Source organism: Aulostomus chinensis, chromosome 3 (assembly GCF_037954235.1).
Source record: "Aulostomus chinensis isolate RoL2024-O1b breed Wild chromosome 3, RoL_Achi_v1.0, whole genome shotgun sequence".
Lineage (NCBI taxonomy): Eukaryota > Metazoa > Chordata > Actinopteri > Syngnathiformes > Aulostomidae > Aulostomus > Aulostomus chinensis.
Window position 1 is genome coordinate 15,390,587 of NC_141322.1, and position 27,611 is coordinate 15,418,197.

A 27,611-nucleotide genomic window follows, 5' to 3' on the forward strand; every position below is an offset into this window, starting at 1 on the left:
TTTTTTAACTTTTTGACAGCTCAGTGTAAGAATCAACTGAGACACTTAAAAAACCAAAGCACTAAGTGAGCGCATACCTCCCATCAAGGAGCGGTGGATGGAGAATCTGAAGATGTGAGAATAAATTCACGACTTATTTAATCAAAATGACCACGTTTTGGAGAAACCGTTGTATTAAAGATTTAGCTTTTAGAATATAAGATCGTCAGAAGCTGAATCATTGTGTCAGTCGATTCATGTGAACTTAAGGAATTTGAAATTGGTCCAGATATCTTTGACAGTGTCCCAATAACGATCACATTACCTATCTGGTGGGTAAAAGTAAAACGAATCACTTAAACGACAAAAATTTAAGCTTTATTTAATGTAATATACAAAAAGATGCCACACCAGCAAAGTGAATGTATAAACGTCCTGACGATGGGAAAAAAAAAAATTGTGCAAACATGTTCTTTAATGCAGAGGAGTGGTGTGCTTAGTGGTCCGCATGCTGCCTTTAGAAACAACACTGAGGCAGCACTACCGTGTTAGTTTACAACAGTAATCATGGAGGAGACGAACTGCGATGACAACGACTGAACCATTATCTTCACTGAGATTAACTGGAGCCATTTACATGCCTGAAATGTAACAGTCATCATGGAAAATTAATTTGAACTGGACGAAATGTTTCTGAACGTACATGACTAGAAGACCATAAACATGGGGACTCTTTTTTTTAAACTACATTACCTGGTTAGTTCTCCACAGGAAGAATGGTTGAGGTAAATAGATCAGGCATCCGCAGGGCGACTGAGGTAACTACATGATCCTTGCAGAAGCATGTTAGCCATTATCAAGCTGCATGTAAACATAGGAGGACTTGGCACGCTGCAGACGAGTGTTGATACATCAGTTCAACTAAGGTCGCACACTTCAGGTTCAACGTTTTGATGGAAAGCTGCTGAGTCAGAAAGGAAAAGAGTTGGGACTTGAATAATTCAGAAGCATCAAAGCAGGTTTCTACACTAACGCAGCTATGGAAATGTGAGCAACGATACGATGATCTGGAAATAGAAAAAAAAAGGATAAATTGTGTCCATAGTTAGAAGTGAATCTCAGAGGACCTGCGTCGAACCGTCCAGAGGATACCAGAACTTGCTGTTCGGGTGCACGTGTTTGTTCCTGAGATATCAAGAGGCACAGTCCTGATGGGGCTGCTCCAATGTTCCTCAAACACATTTTTCAGTCCTCTGGGTGTCTTCTGACTGGATGAAATTTTCCTGTGGGGTCTGGGATGAACCATTTGTCCCACACATCTGTGAAGGACGACGATCTCCCCCAGGGTTTATAGTGTCCGTTCCAGTGGAGGAGTTTGGCAGCTTTCACAAACTGTGACGAGTAGCGGTTTCCTGCACTCGTAGTGCCTGGAAAAAAATGTTGTGACATCATGGCTATCAGTAATGTCAAACTTTCATTTGGTGACAGTACAAACATTAAAATCAAGGAGGAATTACCATCTGGTAGGGTCACTATAGAAATGTGACACCTCCATCTCAACGATAATAAACAGAGTGTTGGAGGTAGCTGCACTCAGTAGCCTTCAGATGAGAGGACTAATACCAGTCTCACATCTGCACGCTAGCAGATGCGTCTGAGACACACATCATGGTATGTCAGCTTCGTCTGGAGCAGTTATTCACTGGACAGTTTCTTGCTAGTTCAGTCCGTAATGAACCCAAACTTACCGAGGTGCCGGACATGCCACATGGGGTCGATGGCGGAGTGACGTTTGTAGAAAACGATGAGGAGCGGGGGAGTGGTGACACTCTCTGCCAGGGTCTTACTGTACAGATCCTCCCTGGAGTCACAAAGAAGTATTTGGCTTGGCTCAAATTTTGGCAGAAATTGAATAAAACTGTCACATGTATAAATCCATTAGTAAATAAAAATATAGGTGATAATATCGCCATAAAATAAGGATTACAGAGAATAAGAGTTTGGTTTCAAATGATAGTCTTTGATATCCACTTAAGAAGCTGTGCCGGTGTACTGACCCACCATGTTGCTTCAACAGAAGCCCAGGAAGGACAAACTGGCACATTTTAGTTTGTACCTGTTCATTCCCTTGTTTCTTTTGTCAAAATTGTTTAAATCTTGACTTGCAGAAAACTTTATACGCTGCAGTCTCTGAGCAAGCTGGTGAAGAGCGTCCTACTCTTTACTTTTTGAGTGCAGCTACAGTAAGTTAGACGCTGAATGCAATTGTGCAGCAGTAAACAACAATGGACGTCGCAGCAGAACATAGGAGGACGCAGGACTGAGAGATGGATTATGACAGCACAGACTGATGGACTCGTATAGTTTTAAATAGCCTATGTTGGAGGCAGCAGTCAGGAAGTACTTTACTCACTAGATGGCACTAATTCAGACTATTTGGTTCCACCAGTGGGAGTCACTCACTGCGTGTTCAGTTCCATCCAGTGCTCCAGCTGCTCGGTAATGTTCAGGTTCTTCCACTCAGTCAGGTTGGCAATGATCACCCCGGGATTGAATGAGCATGTGTTGGCCCTCATCCCGAGCTTTTTGATAGCCTCCTTCTTAAAGTCCAGGAAACCTATGTAGTTATTCTGTTAAAACAAGTGCGATTTAGATATTCGCCCACCGAGAGACAGCCGTTTCAAAACCTGAAAACACAAGAAGTTGCCCACCTGAGTTCCAGCCCCTCGAACGATGCCCTTAGCAGACGCAGAATCACAGTCTTCAGAGAAGGCAGCTGCGTGTCCCGGTTTGAGGTTGGTTTCATAAAGCTCCTGAATATCCCCTGAGACCAAAAGCAACATGAAGAATCTTTGGTGTATTTTATTGGATTGCTTACGAATTAAAAACAAAACAACAACAAAAAAGAAACACTGCTTTGGCTCTGCTGTGGCTGCTTCTCTTTGCTCTGGGTGCTGCCCAACTTCTGATTGAGACTCAGATTTAAGTATAAATTTAGGTTTTACTTGTTGCATTGATTCAGAATTTAATAAACCTTCAAACCTTCATGCTTTTTCCTTTCTTTACACGAGATGACAAGCCAACAACTTTTAAAACTGCTTGTTTTATGAATGGAGTTCTGATTTAATAAGCTACAGAAAGTCTGACATGGGTTTCAATGTTATATAAATTGCCCCGCATGGTTGGTGACCAGTGGTTCATTAAATTCGAAGGCAAAAAAATAACTTTCTGATAAATGGTGGAGTGTCTCACCTTGCACAATGATGTCATCATCCAGATAGATGGCCTTCTCTGCCTCAGGTATGTATAAAGGCAGATAATATCGTGCAAAGGTCAGCTGAAAAATGGAGTGCATAACAAAGTTTTCAAAAAAATGAAAATAAGATAAACAGCGTGGGTATTTATTCAGGGACATTCAGCTTTCTCACCGGTTTTGAAGCTTCCAGCACCTGAGGATCTTTACTTAGCTTCCCAACAAGGAGCTCGCGGTTGAAAATAATGATCTTATATTTGATATTTTTAAGCGTTGTTTCACTCAGCCACAATCTGTCGATACACCAGACACATTATGACATTTTAAAATGAGGTGCTGTTAGTTTCGTTCAACATAATGATAGGCATGCAGCAGTGCAGCTTTAAGGTCTTACTTTAGGTGATCCACTGTGTCATTCAGGGTCACTATGGTGAAGACGACATTGGCTTTAGTGTTCTGGTAGATGCTGTTCATGGCAGCAACCACACCACCAAGTCTCTCCTCAGCTGCAGTGATGAGAACAGGGATCTCTTCTCCCTTCCTCGCCGGCTCCAGTCTGACATCTGGGGACAGTTCAGACTCGAAGGGTAGAATCGCCCCAGTATCTGCGTGAGAACACGTTTGGGGTTTTACAATGGTCTCATTTGAATGCACTGAATCTGCCCGGTGATTAGACGTTTACGTCAAAGTATAGGACTTTGCAGAAAATAAGTTATGCCATCTCAACAAAACTAGACATACATGTGTTTTCTTGGTGTAAAAAGTCACTGAGGTTGAGGAGATTTCGCTGAACTATGATCAGGAAGGCCACAGCAAGCAGCACAAGGATGACCACGTTTACTGAAAGACACAACAAAAGAGCAGACATTACACAAATCACAAAAATAAACTTCTGAAATGATTTTCTATGAAATAATGGATGCAAGTGTTGCCTCGGTATGCCTCTTTTCATTTTGTGCAGTTTTTCCATTTACAATGAATAAGCCATTGAACATCTGTTTCAGAAATGCAAACGTTGCAACCAGTTCACCGAGAGACTCACCCCTCCTCATCGCCATGGCAACGGCTTCATCCGTCCTCCACCGCTTCTAATCAATGTAGAAAAGTCTTAACGTTGAGCGGTGCTGTGCCTGGCAGGTAAATGAGGTGAGGCTGAGGTGGAACTGACAAGCCGCTGCTGCGCCGCTACTGCACCGCTGCGAGGAGCCCCAATGAATACACTCATGCAGACCGGTGTCTTTAAACTGTCCACACTGATTAATTTAACATTTATACAGAACAGTCAAAGTCTAAGAGAAATTTCAGGTGAGACATGAATTCACGTTGCAGCCAAACTGCCAACTCAACATCAACAACTTCAACGGCAACCACATTGTACGTAGTAGTAGTTGTCTACCGTGTGCCTGATTATAAAATGACCCTAAAACGAAATCTTAATCGTTACGATGATCTTATTGTGAGTTTTGTGTTAATTTGATTTTAAAATTCAATGAACAAAAATATAAAATAATGTTTTAATGTTAAACTGCGAGAGCCACAAAAATAATATTTCGACATACGGACCGGCAGTCAGCTAAGACTTCCGTAAACGCTTCGGGGTTGAAAGCGTCCCCATTATTTTTAAATCTGACCAAATTCAAAGCCATTATCCAAGAACCTTGCATTCAGGGCGTCAGATCGTCTTTAGTTACATCTAAAACGATATTTATAATTCGTATATAAGTGAGTAGTACATCGTTCAAATTGGGTCCTTCGCAAGACGACGTATCCTTTTGAAACCGGAAGTAGTTCTGCCTCGGGAACCGATTGAGCCGAGTTCTGTGTATGTGCTCGTTTTCTTAAGTGCAAAGATGCTGTCTATATTCAAGTCAATTCCCACGCACATGGTAAGCGACAACTAGCCAGTTTGAGATGGAGCTGCGTTGTTTTGTTTGCCACAATCTTCGTTAACGTTGTTCATAATGTACTGGTGGGGAACAGCTGCTAGCTAAAATGTCTACTTTTCATTGCAGACTCACCACATGTTAAGTCCTTTAGCTCCAAAATATTATTAAGATAAATTACGTTTTTATTGTCTGTTTATCCCCCAATACTATTGTAAAAAATATATATATTATATAAGCCATACCAAGGCAATATTCAAGTTTCAACACTAGCTGTTAACGCTGTTAACTTGTGTTACTGGAAATGAATGTTTTCCTGTTGCAGGATTATAAAGGTCAGAAACTGGCAGAACAGATTTTCCAAGGAATAATCCTCATCTCAGCGGTAACTAATCATGACCCATGCACGATAGCTTTGGATAAATTAGTGTATTAACTTCTCGTGACTAAGTATCACCCTGTGTTGTCTGTCTAGGTGATAGGATTCGTGTATGGGCTGATCATTGAACAGTTTGGGTGGACAGTGTATATTGTCTTGGCTGGATTTGCTATTTCCTGTGTGGTGAGTTTTCTGTCTTTCCTGTTCCTTTTCCCCCCTGTATTTTAACTGTGTCATATTAACACTCATAACTTGTAAAACTTATGTTTTCTATCTCTTTACATTAACTGTAGTTGACCCTGCCTCCATGGCCGATGTACAGAAAGAACCCGCTGTCATGGCAGGCTGCTATACCCGAGAGCAGTGCTGAGCCAAGCCAAAAGCCTCAGGAAAGCCTGAAGAAAAAGAAGCACAAATAACTTATTCCTGTCTGGCTGTTTATACATCTTTTTTATATTTGAAGTATTTTTCCCCCCTTGTGGTCAATATTCAACACGTTAGAAAAACCAAGCCAGTAAGGAAATTCTTGTGTCCTAATAAACATCTGATACTGTCCTTGATGACTAAACAATTTTTGATGCTCAAAGTTGATACTCAACAAATCAAAATGATTCAATTGGAATTTATTAGAAATAATTACATCATTAATATCTACAATGTATCTACATTACATGATTTATAATGAGAAAATGGGACAGAGTACAAACATGAAAACAAGTGCCTTAAAAAGATGCAACATAATTAAACAATTGTGGTATTTGACATATAAATAAACTGAGTACTACTCTACAGCAAGTAAACACGAAATGAATGTTTGCATAGGCATCCTGACAATTACAAAACTAGAGTGTTTTTAAAAAAGTTATTTACATAAGATTGCTGGCACAGGGGCAGATGCCTACATGAGAATCCTGTATAGAATATATGCAGGAGGGAGGAATGGCAATGCTTCACAAGCATCGTCTTGGCAGGAATCTTTCTCAGTACAGGAAGCTGACCTATTGCAGTTTCCTGTTTAATGACAGCTATCATGATGCTTACTTTCTCAGCAAATTCTCAAGTAATATCAAATTGCATCAACGGAAATTTTTCTTCTCTAAACCTTGAAGGCAATCTCTTCAAAGAATTTCAGCTGTCGCACCATTACAGCATAAGTTTGGTACTTCTCTTCCCCCATCTGGTCACGAAGGCACAGCTGCAGCCAGAAAATGAATTTTGGAGAAATTAAGGAAAACTGAATTCATTTTGAACATTCACAGATGTGTAAAGAGTTCTGTATTATGCTTTTTAAAAGCATACCTCTCGTTTTCGCTCATCCTCCTCCTCCATAATTTCCAGGACTCTGTCCAGCAGCTTGACCCCCAGTCCTTTCACCACATTTGTTCTCAGGTGTTCTATGGCTCGTCTTATCTTGGCTGGACCAGATGGGGAGCCTTTAAGAGAGAGGAAAAACAAAAAACAAAAACCTCGAACACACCATGATGGCTGAGTGATGACAATAGAATTTCACAAAAAGATCAAACCTATAGGTATTTCTCCCAGTGATAAGTTCTCTGCTTCTTCTCGAGCTTTCCCATGAAGCACCAGGGTGTCCCTGTACTTCCTGTTAAGTCTAAATTCTTGCAGTGATGTAGAACCAGACTTTTCCACCTCAGTGACACTGTCTCCACCATCCATCCCCAAAGTCTGGGTCATCATGTGAACTAAATCCTTCATGTCGTTGCATTCAGTCTTCCTGCAGGGAAACAATATATATCAGTTTGAATTTTCACAATGTTGAACAGCAAATGTGTGTTTAAAGGCTGCCTGGAGCAAATGATGCAGGTGCGCGCTCTCACCTTTCACTCCCGTCTCCCTCTGAACGCTCTGTGGAGCTTGTGGATGAGCTGAATTCATCATCATCTGACCTTCGCTCCAGCAACTTATCCTGCTGCATGTGTTAAACACACACAACCATTATGACTATGATTTCATGACATCACAAACAAGGAACATGCAGTATTTTCACAACACAACAATACAAAACTGAACGGAAGAGAGCGTCTGTACCTTACAGCTGGTCTCAGTGATGGAGTCTGGAACGGATCTGGTACCTGGGACATTGTGGTGCTCAATCTTGGTGGACGTGACATCATAAGATGCTCGTCTTACAGCTCCTGGAGAAATACATTATCAAGAAAAATCTAGTATCAGAACCCCCATCCATTATTGGCTCATTACCCTGACCACTGATTTGGACCTGTAGCAGTTGTGTGAGTTTAAAAGCAGTTGCTAACAGCTTATGTTATACAGACTGACCAACTGACTAGCAGTAGGAAAGGGTCTCACAATTCTTTTTCCTCTTCTTAGCTTTCTCTGTGCACAGTCTGTAGTGTTTTGCACAAGAGATTTCCCAGCTAACTTCTAGCACCTGAAAGCAGCATTATAAACTAGCATTAGTTTAGCTGGTCAGCTCAAATTACATAGCGCAGAAAAAGACCCGGAATCAGAAAGAAAGGGGTAACAGTATCTTTATTCACAAGTCTCTGGACCATCTTATCTATGTTAAGATGGTTAGATTACTCAAAATATACAACAGGTGAATGACAAAAGAGACAGAGGAATGCCGAGGGGAGCGAAGAATGCCGAGTTCTACAGGGGAATTCCAACTAGAACAGTGCAGTGTTCACACACACCATGTACCTGACTGGATGGCAGTGTCTTGGGACTGCCTCAATCGTCTTCTCTCTCTAGCAGTGAGAGGGCGATCCTAGAAATTCAGAACACATTCTTTGACTGATAATTTTCTGATTTTAGCAAGAATGTTTCCAGAATCAGCATCACTGATTTGCAAATACAAAGTAATAATAATGACAATGATTTTCTTTTAAAGATCCTCCTTTGAAAGATAGTGTGATACATCATACCAAACCAAGTATCAAGAATGTGAGTATAAAAAGAGTTTATTGTTGGATTATTGGAAGAAAGGTCTCACCTGTGGTAGAATCGAGCCTCCATTTTTGTTGGAACTAACTGACATAGCAGTTGCAGTCACAGTGGCCTTCTTGCTCTCTGCACTCGCCCGGCCTCTCTTCCGCCCCTCCACAGTGAGTCTTTCAACAGGAACTGGTGGTAAAGGTCTGGGAGTTGCCACCTTAGACTGACCACAAGAAACATTTATTAATAAACTTTGTAGACTGTTAATAATCTGATATTAATCTGTTATTCACATTTATCAAGTTACTGTTAGGCCACAGCTGCAGTAAAAAAAAACAAAACAACAACTTTGTGTCCATTCATGAAAGTATCTGACTCTTACATAGGAAAAAAAATGACCTCACACTTAAGACTCACTGAAAAATAAACATATATTTTGTAACTAACCAAATGACTCATAAATGGTAAAAATGCCACCAAACATGTGCTACTGTCTCGAGCTTTACCTTGTCCTGGTCTCCATGTTTCCGTCTCATGTCCTTCCCTCTATTCTGATATGAGGTGGGGAGATCTGATGAAATGTTTGGGGCAGTTTGGCATGGAGCGGTCAGACCGCGTTCACTGATTTGTACAGCAGCTTCCTCGTTAACAGGCTCCTAAACAAATACATTTACACTGAGGCAAAAATCCTCACACAGTACGAGACAACTTCCTCCTCTCGTGTGTTGAACGTGTACATCCGCCACCAGTACATGAGTCTGTCTGACATCAAATTTCCTAGATTTCAGTGAAAACACACCAATACTAACAGGATTTGTAATGTATGCCCAGGGTACATACATGGAAAAACAATTGCAGAAACACTTTTGAAAGAGTTCAGTTCATGATTTTGTAGTAAACACTGCGGTGTGGCATAACAGTGACAACGTGAAAAATTAATACCACCGGAGGATTTGTAGCAATTCATGGAGTGGACAATACAAACTGTTTTAAGCTTTCAACACATTTAGAATCAGAAGGCCTTTGACGATCGCCTACCTCCACCTAAGTGATATGACATCGGTTCTGGATCAGTTCCAACCTCTTATGGATTGCTCCCAAACATAAATTCCATAACCCTACCAAATAGAGTCAAGATCCGCAACTTTATGATTTAACAGTCATGATCACATGAGCTCCTTGGTGGAGATAATCAGATGTCATCACAGTGGATCATCAGCTTGTGTTTTTCGTTTGGGGTGATCTGAGAATCACTTGATCCTCTGTTACGATCTGCTGGCTTGAGTGTAAAAACATTCAATGTTCTACCGCACATTTGTTGAACGACAAGGACTCTAGAATGTCGAGCCTTAAGCAGCTTGTTAGCATTATTCTGGTAAGAGCTCATGGAATGAGTGTAAGAATTTTAATTCTCACCAGTGTTGGAGGAAATGGTTCTAGCAGCTTTTCAGTAGATTCAAAGTATTCCTAAAAAAAGCACAGACATAATCAATGAGAATACTTCATAAACAAACAAAAGAAGCAAATCTGTATTAAAGAACTTACTTGCATGTCTGAGGTATGGTGGTGTGTTTCAGCTCCAGTGTCATTTCTATCCTCTGTATTCACCCTCAGGATGTTTTCTACATTGGGTTTGTGTGCAGATCTCCTCTCAGGATAACTAACCTCTAGCTTTGGGTTCTGCATGTCAGCCTCTTTAAGTAACTCCATGGTGTCGTCCCTCTCATCACTATCTGCCACCTGCTTCTTTTCAGACACCGAATATGTATCTCCAGGTTTTAGTGTGGCCTGTGGATGAATGTCTATTAACCCATTAGAGGCCTTCCTCTCAACTCCAGCCTTCCTGCTTGAAACAGTCTTCCGAGGGGGAGAGGGATCCTGTTTCCCTCGTCGTCTGCTTTCTTTGTCCACGCTTGGAGCCGCCTGATTATTACCTGCCTGACCGCAGAACACAGACGGCTGCGGCTCCTGCACCTGTCCCTTTATCTGGTCTGCTTCCTCCTGGACATCTATGTTAATGTTGCTAATGGTTGCCAGGGATGTGACGCTGTTTTTAAGAGAGTCAGGTGAAGAGGGTTTGGGTGGTAGAGGTATGTCTCTGGCGCCATTCCGAACTTTATGGTGGAGTGGTTTCTCTTCTTTCTGGTGATGGAAGTGGGTAGAATAAACAGAGAGCCAATGCAAAATATAATATAACCACAGTAGTTCACCAGACTGGACATTTTATTACCTGGATGACCAGGAGAAATCAAAATGAAATACTGAGAATAAAAATGGCGCTCATTCATGATTTGTCACAGCACTTTCCACTTGTCTTTTTCAGGGTATGATACAAGTCTCCAATAACATTGCTACATATGGTATTTTTAAAATTATTATTATTATGATATTATGACCCGTAATGAAATGAAAACTGAAAGGATTTTAGGTCGACTCTATACTGACGGATGTGAAACTTGAGATAAATGTAACATTGGATGACAGAGAAAGCTTTAGTAACTCACCCGTTTCACCCTGGCTTGAGGTTCAGGAAGCCTCTCAGGTTTCGGCTGAGGTGGAGCCACAGACGATACACTGTTGGGTCTAAAATCACTGCTGCCGCCACCAGCCTTTTTTCTTGACAGGGCGGTTTTCCTGACCAACCAGAACAAACACAAATACCTTAGAAGAGGAGAAGAACTGTATTCAAACTGTAATGTGCAGAAAAAAGTAAGAAATGTGGGAATTGAATATCTTCGAATAAAGGAAGGTGTTTTGTCTATGTTCTTACTCTTTGGTGGCCTCGAGGAACATTGCAATTTGTCGTTTGATATAGGGTTGCCGCAGGATCATTTTGACTTCAGGCCTGTCATCAGGTCGCTTACACAGCATGCTCTTAATCAGATCCCCCAGCTGGGGGTCATACTTACTGGGCATCTGTGGCAACTGATGGGAAAAGCAGGAAAAAAGAGACAAGGATATGATTCATTGTGACACTACTTTTATGAATATTTATGGCTGATCAAAAATCAATATGCTACAATAACAGGAGAAAAAGAAACTGATATCAGACGAAGATGGCAGAAGTTATGGTTGGGCAATATGACTTAAAATAACATCACAATGCTTTCAAACTTTTATCTTAATGAATAATTATTTGGTTTGAACAGTAAGTTTCTAAGCTATTGAAGATGAGGTAGTTACCAAATTAACCATTAAAATCTTCCTACTTCTTTGCTGAACAAGAAATAACCTCATTTGCAGCTTACAATAGAGAGCCACTGATTCCAGTCTAGCCTTGGAAATCGCATATACTGAAGAGGGTCACACCTACCTTTCCCTCCACAATGCGATAGACCAGTGAATTCATGTCCTTGGCATTGAAGGCATGTTTAAGTGTTGACATTTCATACACACAGCAACCCAGGGCCCACACATCTGACTGGAAAAGAAAATATACTCAATATAAAGTAGTTCCCATCCAGGTAAAAATACATTGTGTAAAAATTAACCAACATACCTTGTGGTTATAGGGCTTATTAGAAAAGAGTTCAGGACTCATGTAGTAAGGCGTCCCTATGAGTGTGCTCGCCATATCATTCTGGTTCTCCAACACTCGAGCGATGCCAAGGTCTCCGACTTTGATAATGTTGGTCTTTGTCAAGAAAATGTTCTGCGTTTTAAGGTCCCGATGAAGAATGTTCCTCTCATGCAGGTACTAAAGAACAAAAAAGAATTTAAAACACGATGCACTCAAAGAAAAAATGATTTGACTTCACATTATTAGAACGTACCTGGAGCGCCATGGCAATCTGAACAAACCACTCCACCACCTGCCTTTCAGGTAAAAGTTCCCCCTTTTGCTGCTTGAGTCTGTGATAGAGGTCGCCACCTTCACAGAAACCCATCACAATGTAAAGCTGTAGGTCGACTCCTTCCCAAGACTCCCGGTATGTCACAATGTTGGGATGTCGTAACTCGGACAAAAGTTGTGCCTCTTGCTCTGCAGCCCGTCGTTCCCGCTTCGAGGAGGTGGTTAAATTTAGCTTCTTTATGACATACTAAAAAAAAAAAAGGGGGGGGGAGGTCAAGGACAAAATGATAATACTCCCTTATCCAAAGTTGAAAATAGAGAACCAGATACATTAATGAGGACAAATAAATGAATGAAATATCCAAAGTCATATAATGAGGGGAATAAAGATCATTTGGCAGGAGCTGACTGAGAGTCAACACAAAAACACTGGTTATAAGTTGTAAATGAGGGATTAATACACTTGAACGGCATGAATTGACACAAATGTGGTCACTGGAAGATATCATGTAATGAGTATTTTATTTTTGTTCCTCTATAACTTAATTAAAATTACATCACGACTGAAGGATGAAATGGACATGGAGAAGTTGTGAAGCATCTGTTCTATCTCTATCAAGCCTGATTTTAAGCAATACAGAATGTTTCTTGTCGATTATATATTCAAAAAATGTTATATTAGCATTATTGACGTAATTAAGTTCTCTCCATAAATCTCAGCTCCGTTTCCCGCACGTAAACAAACACTTAACTGTTAGCAGACTTAAGCTAACTTGATGCTAGCTCTTGGAGGGTCTCCCTAAAAGTCCAGTTTAAACATAATATGATTAAAGTGTTTCTCACACGTTTTATCCTCCATACATACATTTTGTTTCTCACCTGTTTTCGGTCTGTTTTGTGTTTAACCAAGTTCACTTCTCCATAGCTCCCTTTGCCTACGACCCTGATGAAAATGTAATTATTCATCTTCGGGACTCTTCATAAAAGCGGCCTGAAAACGCTGACGTTACGCGAAAAACCCGGCGAGATTAACGGAGTAGTTACGGCCCATTCCCCTGGTGAAAACACGACATAAACGTCTGGAATCTGCTCGATAAACTTTGAATCGTGGTTAGTCCAGTGCCAGCAGCGACGGGGATTTGAAAACGCAGGAAATCAGCAGCAGAAACAGCGGCGGAGAGTTTGGTCACTAGGCAACTGGCAGCTTACTGTCAACGACGGTGAGAAGGTCCAGGCTGAAATCACTGCTCGATCAGCAGCACGGCGCCATCTAGCGTCCGGCTACACTCTCCTTTACCTGCAATCAAGACTACGAAAGAACACACTTTTATGAAGTTTGCTCATCAGTTTTTGTTTTCAAATTAGATATTTTGACTATAAAGACATGAACGAATGAATAAAATCCTACTACTTCTTCAACTCCTACGACCTGTACTACTAATAACAACAATGATAATTATTAAAATAAGATAATATAAACTTTATTCATCCCGTACTCTGAAAATTCTGTTCTTACTGCAGCATGGGGGACAAAAGACAGAAAATAGTGCAAGGAAACTTAAATAAGATAAACAGACAAGTTAAAAAATATATATGTACAAAGAGTATGAAAATAATAAACAGGATAAGTTTATACACAACTGCTAGTTTCGTATTGCACTTATATGGACACAGTATGGTTGAAGAATTGCACAACAAAGATTGGTGCTAAGATGAAAAGACTGATAGAGTCAATATATCATTTGCAGTGAACAGTGTAGCTCATACTGACTGGTGAAATGGACAGAGGAGGTGTGAACCTTCAGACGTTTTCCTGTTGAAAAGCCTGCCAGCTAATAGGAGGAAGGATCTGCAGAAGCGCTGCTTCTTGCACTGAGGCTGCGGCAGTCTGCTACTGAAGGAGCTGCTGAGGGACTACATGGTCTCATGCAGGGGGTGGGAGGTGTTCATGATGGACATCGGTTTGCCCATTATCCTCTTCTCCCCTACTTCTTTCAAGGCAGGATTCCCCAATAGGCGGCCCACGGGCCATTTGCGGCCCGCGAGAGGACGCAGACTGGCCCACACCAACTTGTGAGCAAAAAGGATTTTTTTTGGGGGGGGGGGGGGGGGGATTGTAAATTCAACTTTTGTTTCCAGAGTGCAATTTGTCTTTGTGTGACCCTCACAAACAGTGTTCCTGAATCCCAGGGCACAACTAATAATAATGTTATAATGCACTATAAGTGGAGATTCAACGTTGGTATCTGCACTGTCACTGGAGTGGGGGTGCGGTGGCGCCCCCCTCCCTGCCGCCATGTGCTCCACAGGTGCTATGGCCCTCGGCTTGGTGCCAGGTCAGAATTTGGCCCTTGGTGAAATCTAATTGGGGAACCCTGCTTTAAGGTGTCCAGAGAACAGTCCAAAACAGAGCTGGCCCTCCTGACCAGCTTATTCAACCTGTTCCTCTCCCTCTCGGTGCTCCCGGATCCCCAACAGACCACTGCTCGAACACTGCAGATGCCACTACAGTGTCATAAAAGGTCTTTGGTAGAGTCCTGCACACTCAAAGGACCATAGCCTCCTCAGTAGGTGGAGGCAACACTGGCCCCTCTAGTACAGGACATCTGTATTTGTGGCTCAAAGATTTTCATTTTGTCTTCTCATCTCAATGATATAAGGTTTTTTTTTTTTCTGTTAACATCATTCTACTACTTCATCTGAAGAAAAGAAAAGAAAAAAAACCTTATATCTGTATTTGTGGACCGGTCATATTTGTTGTTGAGGTGAACACCAAGGTACTTTTAGTTCTCCACGATTTCTATGTCTGTACCCTGGATGTTGACCTATGTGGTCTGTGGAGGCTTCCTCTGGAATTCGATTACCATTTCCTTGCTGGCGTTGATGTGGAGGTGGTTTCACCCACCCCAGTCAACAAAGGCAGTGACAACATCCCTGTGCTCCAGGTCGTTCCCACTGTCACCCGTCCAACAATGGCAGTGTTGCCAGAGAAATTCTGGATATGACAGCCGTCCGTGTTGTGTCTGAAGTCTGAGGTACAGAGGGTGAAGAGGAATGGGGAGAGCCCAATGTCCTGTGGGGCCCCTGTACTGCAGACTACCACATCAGACACACAGTCCCGAAGTCTCACATATTGTGGCCTGTTGGTGAGGTAGTTGATGGTCCATGCAGCCAGGTGGTGCTCTACTCCAGCCTCTTGCAGTTTCCCCCTCAGCAGTGCAGGCTGAATGGTGTTGAAAGCAATGGAGAATCATGTCTTGGGGTCACTAGGTGTGAAAGAGACCTGTACACCAGGGAGATGATTGCATCTTCCACACAAAAGCCTGGACGATAGGCAAACAGCAGGGTGTCCAGCTCTGCATTCACCAGGGGCGGAGGTAGTTGAGGATGATCCTCTCCATTGTCTTGCTCAGGTGAGATGATAAAAATAATAACAACAATAATAATGATAGTTATAATAACTGAATCTTACTCATGCCAAGGTCCCGAAATATTTTTTTTATAATAATGGTGTACCACAATAATGATAATTTTGCATTTTAATCCAAGAAAAAGAATGTAGGCAATTAATTTACTCCCCTCATCATGTTTTATGATGTTTAAAAAGACAGACTGTAAAAGGATACGGGGTATGTGGAGATGTGCAGTTGTGTCTATTAATGTGATTATTGATGGGAGAGGAGGACAGCCCTGAAACAGTGGGGTCGCCTTGACCTCCCAAGAATGGCCTGTTGCTGTCTAATGTGGTGAACTTTGCATGACTGGCTCGAGCTGTTATAATCCACTAGATGGCGCACTACACCACCACAAGCACACACTGCACGAGTTCTATGACATGATGACGAGAGGCGCATCTGGCAGGTGTTCATGTCATCAACACAGAAAAGTCGATTCCATTTGTGTGTTTTAGTGTCATTACGTTGGCTAATACAACTATTTGGCTGAAACTGACCGTAAATCTGACCTGCAGACTGAAACCCTTTAACGATACTCTGCAACTTGTGTCCATGAGAATAAATGAAGTGGAATCTAGCATTTGAGACACAATTAAACCATAACATCTGCCGTAAACTACCGACCCTACCAGTGAGGCAGCCAATAGTGTAGAGGAGCTGCTTACCTGAGCTGCACAGCTCCGTCTCTGATTGGTCCGTTTGCCGTGCAGCCCCGGGGTGACGTCAGGAAGAGCGCTGCTGGTGAGGAGAGCGCTCGCTCGGAGTTGTAGAGACCGACGCTATCAGGACGCGGTCGTCGGATCTCTCAGACACCGAAGTTGCAGGTAGGAGCGACTGTTATAACACTGGCAGGACTTATACTCCAATAAGGTCTCCCCCTCGAAGTATATACTGATAGTTAAGGAGGCAGACGTTGACGTCAGGCTAGTTGGCAGCTCGTCTCCGCGCGACGTCCAGTCTGTAGGTTAGCTTACAGGAGCTTTACATTGACCTCGGTCGACGAAGACTTTTAGTTTCGCTTAAACGGTTGTTGTTGTTTTTTTTTTACATATAAACTTGCGTATTAGGTCTGTATTAACAACTCCTAGTAGCGTTCCTGAAGTTATAGCGGTAGTTATTGTAATACTAGGACGGACACACTAAGCTTGAGTTTCTAGCATCAAGCGGGAGATGTGATGTTACAGTTGATTCGTACTGTAAACCAACTTAGCGGCAGGCTACAGTTGGACCGCTTCCTGCGAGAGTGCAGCCTCTGTTACTGGAGGCTTTATCTTCAATGACAGCTCATGCGAGGATGCTAATCCCTGAAGCAGAGAGGTTGTGAGGGTTTTCTCGGTAAACGTTTGACTTAATGTGTGATTTTTTTTCTCCAAATGCTTTCCCGGCTCAGAAGTATTTTTAGGCAGCCTCTGTTGTCAAAAGCACTTATTTATTTGTTTTTGTTCGTGCGCTGGCCAGTTTTGAGATGTTAGGCTATTTTTGCTTCAATAATAATAATACTACTTTCTGACTGGTGGATTCTTAAAAACATGGTCTTTTTATGGCTGTTGACATATTTTTTCTGATTTATGGGCAATGAAAGAGTGATCCAAACCTCCTTAGTAAAAACCTTAATGTCAACTAAAATTAAGCAAAAATTGTGATCTCCCTTGTGCCAACACTTCAGATTCTGGTCTGCAAATGTGTGCATCATTAACTTTGATCATGCGGCATTTGCATATTTAAACATAACACAGGAGAGAATTGTCTGAATGTATGTAATCATATGAGGTGTTTGGTGTTATGTAATTTTTAAAACCCTATTCACCCGTTTGTCTTTTTCTTTTTTTACTTCCCCTTCTCTCTTCTGTAGAAGCACCTTCTTATCTAAGCCCTTTGTGTGATCCTGCACTTCCTCCTATCAATTGATAAGCTCAAGGAGATTTGCAGTGCGTCATTGACACTGATGACCAGGCTGACCAATCAGACTGTTGTCAGTAAATGTCTTTGTGCCTCTGCCAGCAGGTGCATCTACTGTACAGTGATTGAGAAGGGGGCAGGTTGCAGACAGACAACATAGCAAACACGGTGATAGAAATAACTAAATGAACAGGGGATCTCCAACTATGACTACATAGGCTGTTTGTTCATACCTTTTAAGCACGCTACATTTCTGGCTGCAAAACAGGGACTGAGACACTCAGGTGACTCTGGGAAAAAGCACTTTTCCCTCTTGTGAATTGTGTGATGGGATTTTTGGTTGTGTCAGCTCTTTCCGCACTGTGGTTGATATGCATTTCTCTACAGATTCCTGAGATTTACAGGCCTAGTACCGCAATTAAACAATAGGGATTACTGATTAGGAGCCAATAAATGTTAGGTGACTTTAAAGTGTTGCATGAAGGAGTCCTAAACCCCAGAAATAAGTTAACATTGTTAAAAGTCCAGGTGTCTTAATGTTGATGTTTTTTTTTTTGTTTTTTTTTTATGAATTTGCAGCTAAATGTCTGAAATAAGGTCTGCTGTTCAGACTACTTTTAGAGATTTTAACATTTTTCTTTTGGTCATACATCAGTAAATTCTGAGGCATTACCTCTGGCCTGTGCTCACGTTGCTCTGAGCACACTTTTATCATTACTGTACACACTGCAGCACACACTGTCCTGGAAGATGATGATTTTGTAGCCCTGCAGCGTAGTTGTAAAGAAGAGCAAACATACTGAAGGTGAACACAACTCATGACTCAGTAGGGTCTCTGGTCCTCCATAGTGTTATTTAACGGAGCAGATGGTGATTTGACTTCAAACTGTAGGGTTACTACTTGGTTAAAGGCTAGTACTCCGTCAACAGCATTATAACATGACAATTTATCACGTCTGAAGGCTGAGCTATCATGTCCTGTTCCCATCCTCATCCAACCGTATGAGGCTGAAGCTCACCTCTCCCAACCATGCCAGGGCCAAGAGAGCATAGGCATGATGTCGAGCAATTCCGCTTATCTAACAAACTGGACTCTTGGGGCAAACGTGCTTTGGCATGATGCAGATCATCGCAGAGAATCGCATCAGTTCTTGGTAACAGCTGATACCCTGAGCCCAGCTACTGTTTCTGTATTTGGACTGAAAAAAAAATAGATGACGTGAATTTTAAAACATTTTCTGTCCTATAATACTTTTTCGAAAATGTAGTTCAGTTACATGTAGTTCAGTTAAATTTAGTTACGTTAGATTTCACACTTATCGGGAGTGGGTTGGGTTTTTTTTTTTCCGCGGCAGATCCGAGAGATGTAGACAGGTGCCCAAGGGTGTTGGTTTGCATATGAACATCTTAGAAAACCTGAATTGCCCCATTAAATATTTGAGCATAGTTGTGTGTATTATTTTTGAATTGAAGATATTAGATCATTCTGATGTGAACCTCCCCGAGGCTGACTGTTACCATTGTTATCCAAGTTACAGGAGAGGAATGACATTCAAACAATGCTGGCAGCTCATATTTACAGATGGAATAACAGTCCAGTGCACTCTGGGTGTAAATGCTGGTTTGAGGTCAGTGTACTAGAGAACTGCGCTGACAAAAAGCAGCATGTGTCTGTTGTGTTAGTGGTAGTGGGTTTAACAATAAACAGAGTTTATCATTCTTCCACTACTCCTGCTGTCGGCTGTAATGTAGATATTCAAGATAACAGTGCTAACTGTGTGTATTCAATTAGCCCCACCCAATCATTTAGCCTGATGAAAAGACACACAAGTTGAGACCACATCAAAGTTAATAAACTTTATTTCACATGGCCATGATTTAATGTTTAAACCGTCTTCAGGTTGGCACAGTGGTGCAGTGGTTAGCACTGTCGCCTCACAGCAAGAAGGTTCCAGAACTGGAAGGTTCAAGTCTTTCTGTGTGAGTCTGCATGTTCTCCCTCTGCCTGTGTGGATTCTCTCTGGTACTCCAGCTTCCTCCCACAGTCCAAAGACATCAAGAGAGGACGAGGCTGATTGATACTCTAAATTGACTGTAGGTGTGACTGTGAGTGTGAATGGTTGTCTGTCTCGATGTGTTGGCCCTGTGATGGACTGGTGACCCGTCCAGGGTGAACCCCGCCTCTCACTTGAAGGCTGCTGGGATATGTTCCAGGCCTCCCGCAACCCTTAACAGGATAAGTGGAGGAAAATGGATGGATGGATGGATGGATGGATGGAACCTTCTTCAGGACAAAGTGAACACACCTGCGTGGTGATGATGATGATCCCATCATTTATGCTTATACCAAATTAGTCCTCTCATAAAATAAATTTAAAGTCAGGAACAATACAGATGAGCCCACTTGTTTGAGTTTACTGTCTTCATGTGAATAGAGAAACCAGGATTTGATGGATCATACTTGATCTGTGTCTGGCAGTGATGGAATCTGGCACTTGGGTCATCTGTACTGGAATGATTAAGAACTTTGAAGCATGTTAAAACTCCCCCTTTACTGCTGAAATAACATAACAAACATGAAGAAACATAGAAATCATAATAACAGCAAGTTAAAAATACATTATGTAAAAAAAATACACGGTGTTGAATTATGTTTTATAGGTGATGTGGCAAATGTATTTGGGAGTGTGCATTTTTTAAGTATTATTAAATTACTTATTTCTAAGTACTTTTTCCAAAAATACTCATGTAATTATTTGGAAGACATGCTTTACTTGTCCTTGTATAGCTTGTTATGCATCTATTGTGGATATCTGTGGACCATTCTGGCTATTATCATTTGTCAATAAAGATGAGTTTGAAAACTTTGAGGAAGGTGTTGCACCTTGAAGAAGTTACCAAGGCCAGTGCTTCATTCATATCTGCCATGACTGCAGGAGGAAGACGCATCAAACGTGCATGCATGCTGTTACTGCAGCTTAACCACCTGGCCTCCTTTGTTTCTGTCCACGTGATGCAGCGCGTCACCATTGCACTTTCAGAGGCAATAAGTTAAAAGATGCTGTCATTTGGGAATCAGCTCACGGCCCTGCTTTCATGACAATGGCTGGCTACATTTCTGACATGTATGAAAGGAATGTGAACATCAGTCGTCAGGTCGGGAGCTGATGGTCAGGATCGTGTATCCCTGTAAAATCAATCTATCTGATATGATTGTTAAACTGTTACTTTTATTATGTGCCACTGTGTTTTATTTGCTTGCTGGCAGTTTCTGGTGAAGGGGGTCTGCAGCTAATCAGTTATCTAAACTAGCAACAACTTTGACGAGAGTGTGCAGGCTCAATAAAGAGGGACTGACCTCTCAGGCAGGGATGCACAAGATTGGATTTTTTTTGTCAACAGGCAATATTTTACAACTGATACAGTCAATAGTTGATATTTACAGATTTGGAAAAACCCACACGTTATATACCTGTCACACAGTTTCATCATCATAAATGACAGATGATGAGCAAGAATGAAAAAATTAAAAATGGAGACGTAAAACTTATCTACTATCTGAACTTTACTGATACATTTCGAAACAAATATCTGCTCATAGCGGTGATGGCACTACTTTCAAGTGGTCCAGCCTGATCTAATTCTAGTGACTGTGAAGTGTTGTTTTTTTTTTAAAACACCACAGACATCAGAGAAGAAGTATAATCTGCTTGGCTGCAGAGCCTCTCGGAGTTTGGAGCTGTGCCATTTTTCTCCTGGGGTATTTAATAATGTTATTTTGTTTCCCAAATCAATATTAGGAGATGTTTAACAGCAAAGAAAACCAGTGACTTCCCACTTACCTAGAAAAAAAAAACTTAAATTTTTTCCAGAAGTAGGTTGCAAAACTTAGTTTCTTTTCAACAGCACACTTTTCCATGAGCTGCATAAGGTTTTTTTGTTTGTATGTGTGGTTTTGTGCGTGTGTGTGCACATCAATAACTATGTTTACATTTAAACACTGTAACTGTGTGTCATTTTGTCACGTTTAACCGTGGTCGTGTGTATATGTGTGTGTTTCTTCTGTCTACGGCTCATCACAGGAATGGGAAACCAGTGAGTACAGTAACTCTCTCTGTGTACACCTGAAACGGGAATGTTGCATGTTACGTAGTACTTGGGGATTGTGGTTATTGTGCGTCTTCCTCTTCAGTCCTCCTTTCTTCTCCTCTTTCGAGCAGCTCAGCCCTCACCCGCTGGCGTCATGTCATCAGGGGACATGGATGGGTTTTATAGGGCTCTTGTGATTCTCACACGATACCTGCATGTGTCATCTCTCCCGCATTTTCAGAACTTTTCCCTCTCTGCCTCTGTGTGTTTTCAAACACATTCTGTTGATTAGCATTTTCTTGTTTGAAAACCAGCCCCTCCCCTTGCTCATCTCTGACAAGTCCCTTCTGTTAAGTGCGAATGTGAATAGAGCCATATCACTGTATTTGCACTGATGTGAAATCGGTGATGTATGACTTTGATGTCGAGTATTGGCCATCCTCAGTGCATGAATTAACATGAATCTCTGTATGAGCAAGGAGATATGCTAACACAGCGAGAGGTGTTTACTTGAAAATGGCCTTTTACCGTTTCAGTTATTTTTAGCCTAATGGTTCCTACTTTAGTTTAGTTCCCGCTCATTAAACTGAGCAGTGATGTCCCTCATCATCGCTTCAATACATCAGTCAATACATACGTCAGTAGTTAGTCTATAAGTCCGCTAAGGTGATGAAAAACTAGACATGCTCAGCTGCCCTGCTGGGGGGGTTATGCTGAATGTAGCATGCTCATAATCACCCCTGCCCATTCCCCAGGGAAACACTATAATGCCATAGTGTAAGAGATGTTTACTAATGTAAAAATATGAGCCGTTCACATCATATATTACCTAAACCAGAAAGCGTTTAGAGAGTGCGTACCTCTGCCAAGATCAAAAATACTGTTAATAGCTACATCTTGACACTGACCTCAAAACAGTCTCCAAGGTTCAGGATCTACACTTTGATCCACATTGTCTCCAAAAGTTAATCGCTTGCTGGAAATGATTACCTTTTTTCCCCACCAAATTTCATAAAAATCTGACAATTAGTTGTAGAGATATCCTGCTGACAAACACACAAATAATAAAAGTGGGTTTGCTGATAAAAGAGGAGGCTGACAACAGATGCCGGTTTTGTAGACTTCTCTGTTTTGTACTTTTTTACTCTGACATGTCCTAAACAATAAGCGCTTTTAAACTACACCCTTGGCTCAGTTCGAGTGTTCAAAAGAAAAAAGTGATGAGAAAATTCCTTGGATATGTCCCTTTATTTGGATCTGCTCCAAAAATGAGTGGTTGCTTCCTTAGCTCTTTCAGTCTCTCAGCCAATCTTACGAAAAACTTAAGCGATATTTAAATTGTGTAGAAATTGATCACAGGAAGTTAGCGGCAGTGACCAAAAACGTTAGGGATCTAGTACTGACCATGGTGAAAAGTGGAGTTTCAAAGAATTTGGTGAAATGCTGTGGACATGAACAAGGTGCAGCTGCAGTTATGGCTGTAAAAACTGTAATCCTTGAACAAATTTTACTAGAATCCACAGAAGATTAGCCTGAGGCAATCCAGGGTGTCATCCTGAGGTGCCAAATTTGCATTTAGAGAAAAAAAAAAAGTCAAATTGAGTCATCATAGTCTGAGCTAGCAGAAATTTGCCTTGGGCCACTCATGTGCAAGGACTGGCACTGCAAGAACCCAAGGTAAAGTTTTATGGGGAAGAATTGGTGCTTCAGTAGAATAGCATGCGTCTTACTGAAGGGCAGCACCCTGGTGTAAGGCTGGCCGTGGAACGTAACTGGATATTAAGTCCACAAAAATAATGTCGAAACAAAAGCTATCTTACGATGACTTATTTTTTCCGACATTAATATTAACCACATTAACATGAAAGAAGGAGAGAGTAAATCATTTAACAGGCTGTCATTGGAAAATAGACTTCATATTTACTTAGCAAATTTGGGTTCATTCTGAAAAGGATAAACAGTTACTTTAATATTGATCACCTTACTGGTCACCAGTGAAATGTTATGTAAGTCCTCTCTTTATCACTTTTCTAACATGTCAGACTGAATGAAACTGGACTGCTAAACAAAAACACTGTTTTTGTGTTCGTCTGTATTTTCAGACTTCTGTTATTGTACTGTGACCTACCTCAGCCTCGCCTTATAAAGCAAGAGATTAGTGGTCCATCAAAACATAACAAGAAAGAAAAGCGCGATCACGTATACATTTGAGAGAGAGAGAGAATGGTGTCACAGAGTTACAGTTTACAGCGTTTGTTTTATTTCATCCTTGCTAGGATCAAAGTCTACCCACATTTACAGACAAAGCTGTTCTATGTATTTGACTTGACTCACTTCTCTAGGCCATCATTTGCATACTTATTTTTAATGCCAATCCCGAGATACTTCCTTTTACTTCACTTACAATATTAAAGGCATGCAAATTACACTGGAGGAAATAAACGTTGTACTGTAGAGCCGCTGTATTACAATATGAACTTGAAGCTTTGTTCATACTTTGCTCTAGTACCAGTTCATCTCATGTACTCACAACAATGTACGCCCTATCATAAACTAGAAAATACTTCATCTACGGTGCTTATATTTCTCTATGGTCATCAGGAAAGATGATCGATGACTTGTAATGCAATGCACACTGTACCTGTGCGGGCTATGTCTGTTTATGTAGGCTCCTTAAAATTACGCATCATGGTTGTTTTTTTTCCCCCCGCTAAACATATCTTGTATTCAGCCACTTCAGTGACCACAACGATTTCTATCGAGCAGCTCCTTTGAGTTACCACGAAGAAGCTGCCGCCTCACTTCAGAATAGGAATTGAGTGTGTGTGTTTGTGTGTGTGTGTGTGTGTGTGTGTGGTTAACAATATGTTACATCATCGCATGTTGACAGGCTCTGAAGTAGTTGCCAGGCGGGCAGCAGGAACAGAGGCGGAGTGAGGCGTGCTGATACCAACAGGGCTATTTTAGTCTGTGAGGTCTTGAGCTCTTTCTGGGTTTAGAGGATGATGTCTCTGACTGCGGGGTCCTCTGTGATCCCGCTCTTGAGTAGTGTGAGGACAAACATCTGAACACAAGTAAGAAGTGAGACAAAACTGTGAATGCCGATAAACCACTGTGCTTACTTATTAACACAGCAGTGACTTTTAACCTTTCCTGCCATAAATTCTACTCTTGTTGATCATAAAGGTACTTAAGCTTGACTTCAGTCAATAACTTTTCATGACATTTATTATATTAGATGATCCTAAATGTCTCCAAGGAGGCAGTCTAACTGTTGGCTGTTAATGAGCATCTCTCCTCTATCCTTATCCTGTTTTTCCTCACTAGCATTGTCTCCGACCGTAACAACAAGAAGATGCCTCTGGATGACGACTGCCATGCCTGGAAAAAGAAGACCTCAGATGTGAAGGACCAGTATGACTTCAAAGAAACCCTGGGAACGTAAGTGTGCCAGCACCAGTGGCAAACCCTTGTGTTTCTAACTGGGTATGACGCCGCTTCCACCCCGTGTGGAGGTTTGACCAAGGATGTGTGTTTTCGCAGGTTTTACTATTTATTAAATGCATATATTCTCAGATGGACAAAATGTTGCATCTGTTTCTGGGACGTTTGTGTAGATTATTACTTTTCATTGTACTATAGTTTTTTGCAGTATCTTTAAGTACTACTGTCGGAAGTACAGTCTATTAATGTTTGGCTGCTCGTGTGGGAGTTGCTGGATCAGCATGCAAATTAGTATGGACAAATATTTGCTGTCTCCACCAGTTCCAAACAAAGCCAGTGGTAGAACATTTTTTCTGCCAGTGAAGGTTATACCTGGACCAGATCTTTGCAAAAACTTGCTTTTTGGGGAGAGGCTTTTAAAAACTGGATATTCTTTGCACCCTCATTATTTTTTCTCCTTTGTTCTGCAAACAATACTTTTGGTCCCCTGATGAAATCTGATCTGGCCTAAATATAAAATATGTTGAGGCTCTGTGTCTTTCTTGGAATATATAAAATTTGCCTTAGTTGAAGCACATCAAGACAAAAATAAGATGGTTGTGTGTTTAAAGTCCTTTTTTAAAATCCATTTTTTTAGATTTAGTTCACAGTATTTGATGTTATTATTGTGAGGAAAAGAAACACTTCAGGGTGAGTGAAATAGGTTTTTTTCTGACAATCTTCTTTGCAAAACACCATTTCTCTTAGTAATTACTCAGATATTTCACTCTCATGTATATACGGCACCATTTACAACTGTCAGTCAAATGCATTTTCTTTTTAGGAGAGGTGTTAATTCCCCCAAGATGCATTTAGAGCAGATTGTGACCTGAACAAAACTGCCTTCAGAGGTGGTCAGGGATGAATTCTGACCACACTGAAAAGAAATGATGATAAAATTGTGTCTGTAATCTAGATAGAACAACTCTGTGGGCCAAAATATGTCATGGATGTGGGGGGAACTACTCAAGGTGGTACTGCTCATCTTCGAGGCGGTAGAAGGGGCTACATACACAACAGTAGCGATGATTGCAAAGCGAAAGTTATCAGCGCAGACGTGACACTTAATCTCAATCCGTGAAGGTCCCATGAAGATCCGAGCACGATTGCAATCCAATAACAAGAAAACACGTTTTAGCAGCAGCTGTAGGATGTAACTACTGCATTTGTACATCAAAAAGAACCACAGAAATGAAAAATGTCAATAAATAGAACACTGCACGTTTACAGTAGGGTTTTTTTTGGATGTTTTACCTACAAAGTCATGATGCCAGTTTTGTTGTTGTGTGAGTGTACATTCAGGACATGCAGTGCACAATGAGATAATTATGTTGTATTTATAGTTGGGCTGCTTTGTCGCATGAATATACACATGTATGTGTGTGTGAGTGTGTGTGTGTGTATGCGTGTGTATATATATGTGTATATATACATATATATATACACACATACACAGAATATATATGTGTGTGTGTGTGTATATATATACATATATACACACACAGTATATATATGTGTGTATATATATATGTGTGTGTGTGTGTGTGTGTGTGTGTGTGTGTGTGTGTGTGTGTATGTACAGTCTGATAAACATAAACATCAAAGAAACATATTTGACACACTACAACTACAACCCAGTATGAAGAAACGCAGCAGACACCACAACCAAATGCGACTAAATGTTTTCATCACTTTTCAGTCTGAGAAACCCGAGCGATGTTGGTACTAATCTTAAAAGCACTGAAGAATATTCAAGAATGTGTTAATAACTTTGCATGAGACAGATATTTCACATTCAAAACCCTCGTCCAATCTTGGACTCAAGCTTCTCTGTCTCTCACTGGTTGTTTATGTCTGCATAACTGGTGAGTGAGACAGAAGAGTAAAGGGCTGCTTCCTCACGCTGAGGCATTATTTTGATTCTGAGTAGTTTTTTGTTTTTTGCTCAAACTCACTCTAAATACACCTCCTATACATGAGGCACATTTTTCTGGTTTCTGTGATAATCCCTCACTCATTTGATAATGAACATGGTCCCACTAATGTAGCTGCCTCTTTAGAGGGATTCATTAACCTTTTTTACACAGAGGTGCAACGGTTATGCTGTTAAAATTATTTCTACAGCTATATTATCACACCAATATGGTTGAATGCATTATCCAATGCCAAAAAAAATTTAAATACCAATCTAAATCGTCTATTGTGGCGCTGTAGACATATCTGAGCTTACAAATGGTGTTCAACGGACTCAACATTATCATTTCAGTAAATTTTTCTATTCAAATATAAATAATGACACAAGATTGATGATTCCTTCTGATCCTTTCATGGATTCCACAACAGAGGCACTCATGTAAACTCAACAGCAGCAGTGAGCATCTCTTTTACATAGACATCAATCATTCCTTGTTACCACCTTCACTACAGGCTCAGATGCAGATTGTTCTGACCCTCTGCACTTTGGCGAGGTTTAAAAGCGGTG

The 27,611-nt window shown here is 41.1% G+C and overlaps 4 protein-coding genes across 5 annotated transcripts in view; 2 read left to right on the forward strand and 2 right to left on the reverse strand.

Moving 5' to 3' along the window:
• Positions 1 to 341: 341 nt before the first annotated feature.
• glt8d1 (glycosyltransferase 8 domain containing 1) lies at positions 342 to 4,622 on the reverse strand. The gene is made up of 9 exons (XM_086198913.1): positions 4,275 to 4,622; positions 3,974 to 4,072; positions 3,627 to 3,837; positions 3,408 to 3,525; positions 3,232 to 3,316; positions 2,691 to 2,803; positions 2,443 to 2,609; positions 1,728 to 1,840; positions 342 to 1,406 (listed from the first exon to the last, which is right to left on the reverse strand). Exons 1-9 carry the CDS (start codon positions 4,288 to 4,290, stop codon positions 1,225 to 1,227), a joined length of 1,104 nt encoding a protein of 367 aa, XP_086055039.1. The 5' UTR covers positions 4,291 to 4,622; the 3' UTR covers positions 342 to 1,224.
• Positions 4,623 to 4,828: 206 nt separating this feature from the next.
• On the forward strand, positions 4,829 to 6,049 carry spcs1 (signal peptidase complex subunit 1). The gene is made up of 4 exons (XM_086198914.1): positions 4,829 to 5,118; positions 5,441 to 5,500; positions 5,591 to 5,677; positions 5,788 to 6,049. The coding sequence occupies exons 1-4, from the start codon at positions 5,083 to 5,085 to the stop codon at positions 5,911 to 5,913; spliced, it is 309 nt and encodes a 102-aa protein (XP_086055040.1). The 5' UTR covers positions 4,829 to 5,082; the 3' UTR covers positions 5,914 to 6,049.
• An 82-nt stretch (positions 6,050 to 6,131) lies between these two features.
• On the reverse strand, positions 6,132 to 13,407 carry nek4 (NIMA-related kinase 4). The gene is made up of 16 exons (XM_086198912.1): positions 13,083 to 13,407; positions 12,184 to 12,450; positions 11,910 to 12,107; positions 11,724 to 11,831; positions 11,181 to 11,335; positions 10,915 to 11,044; positions 9,956 to 10,552; positions 9,827 to 9,877; positions 8,917 to 9,066; positions 8,469 to 8,633; positions 8,177 to 8,243; positions 7,544 to 7,650; positions 7,333 to 7,424; positions 7,018 to 7,229; positions 6,794 to 6,927; positions 6,132 to 6,689 (listed from the first exon to the last, which is right to left on the reverse strand). The coding sequence occupies exons 1-16, from the start codon at positions 13,167 to 13,169 to the stop codon at positions 6,591 to 6,593; spliced, it is 2,619 nt and encodes an 872-aa protein (XP_086055038.1). The 5' UTR covers positions 13,170 to 13,407; the 3' UTR covers positions 6,132 to 6,590.
• A 2,919-nt stretch (positions 13,408 to 16,326) lies between these two features.
• Positions 16,327 to 27,611, forward strand: part of camk1b (calcium/calmodulin-dependent protein kinase Ib) — a 42,302-nt gene continuing 31,017 nt past the window's right edge. Inside the window, exons 1-3 of one of the 2 annotated variants that reach the window (XM_086198915.1) lie at positions 16,410 to 16,482; positions 21,640 to 21,652; positions 24,974 to 25,087. In XM_086198915.1, the coding sequence (XP_086055041.1) occupies positions 21,642 to 21,652; positions 24,974 to 25,087 (125 nt within the window). In that variant the 5' untranslated portion in view covers positions 16,410 to 16,482; positions 21,640 to 21,641. Of the gene's footprint in view, positions 16,483 to 21,639; positions 21,653 to 24,973; positions 25,088 to 27,611 lie in introns of both variants that reach the window. The other variant, XM_086198917.1, reaches the window with a different exon arrangement.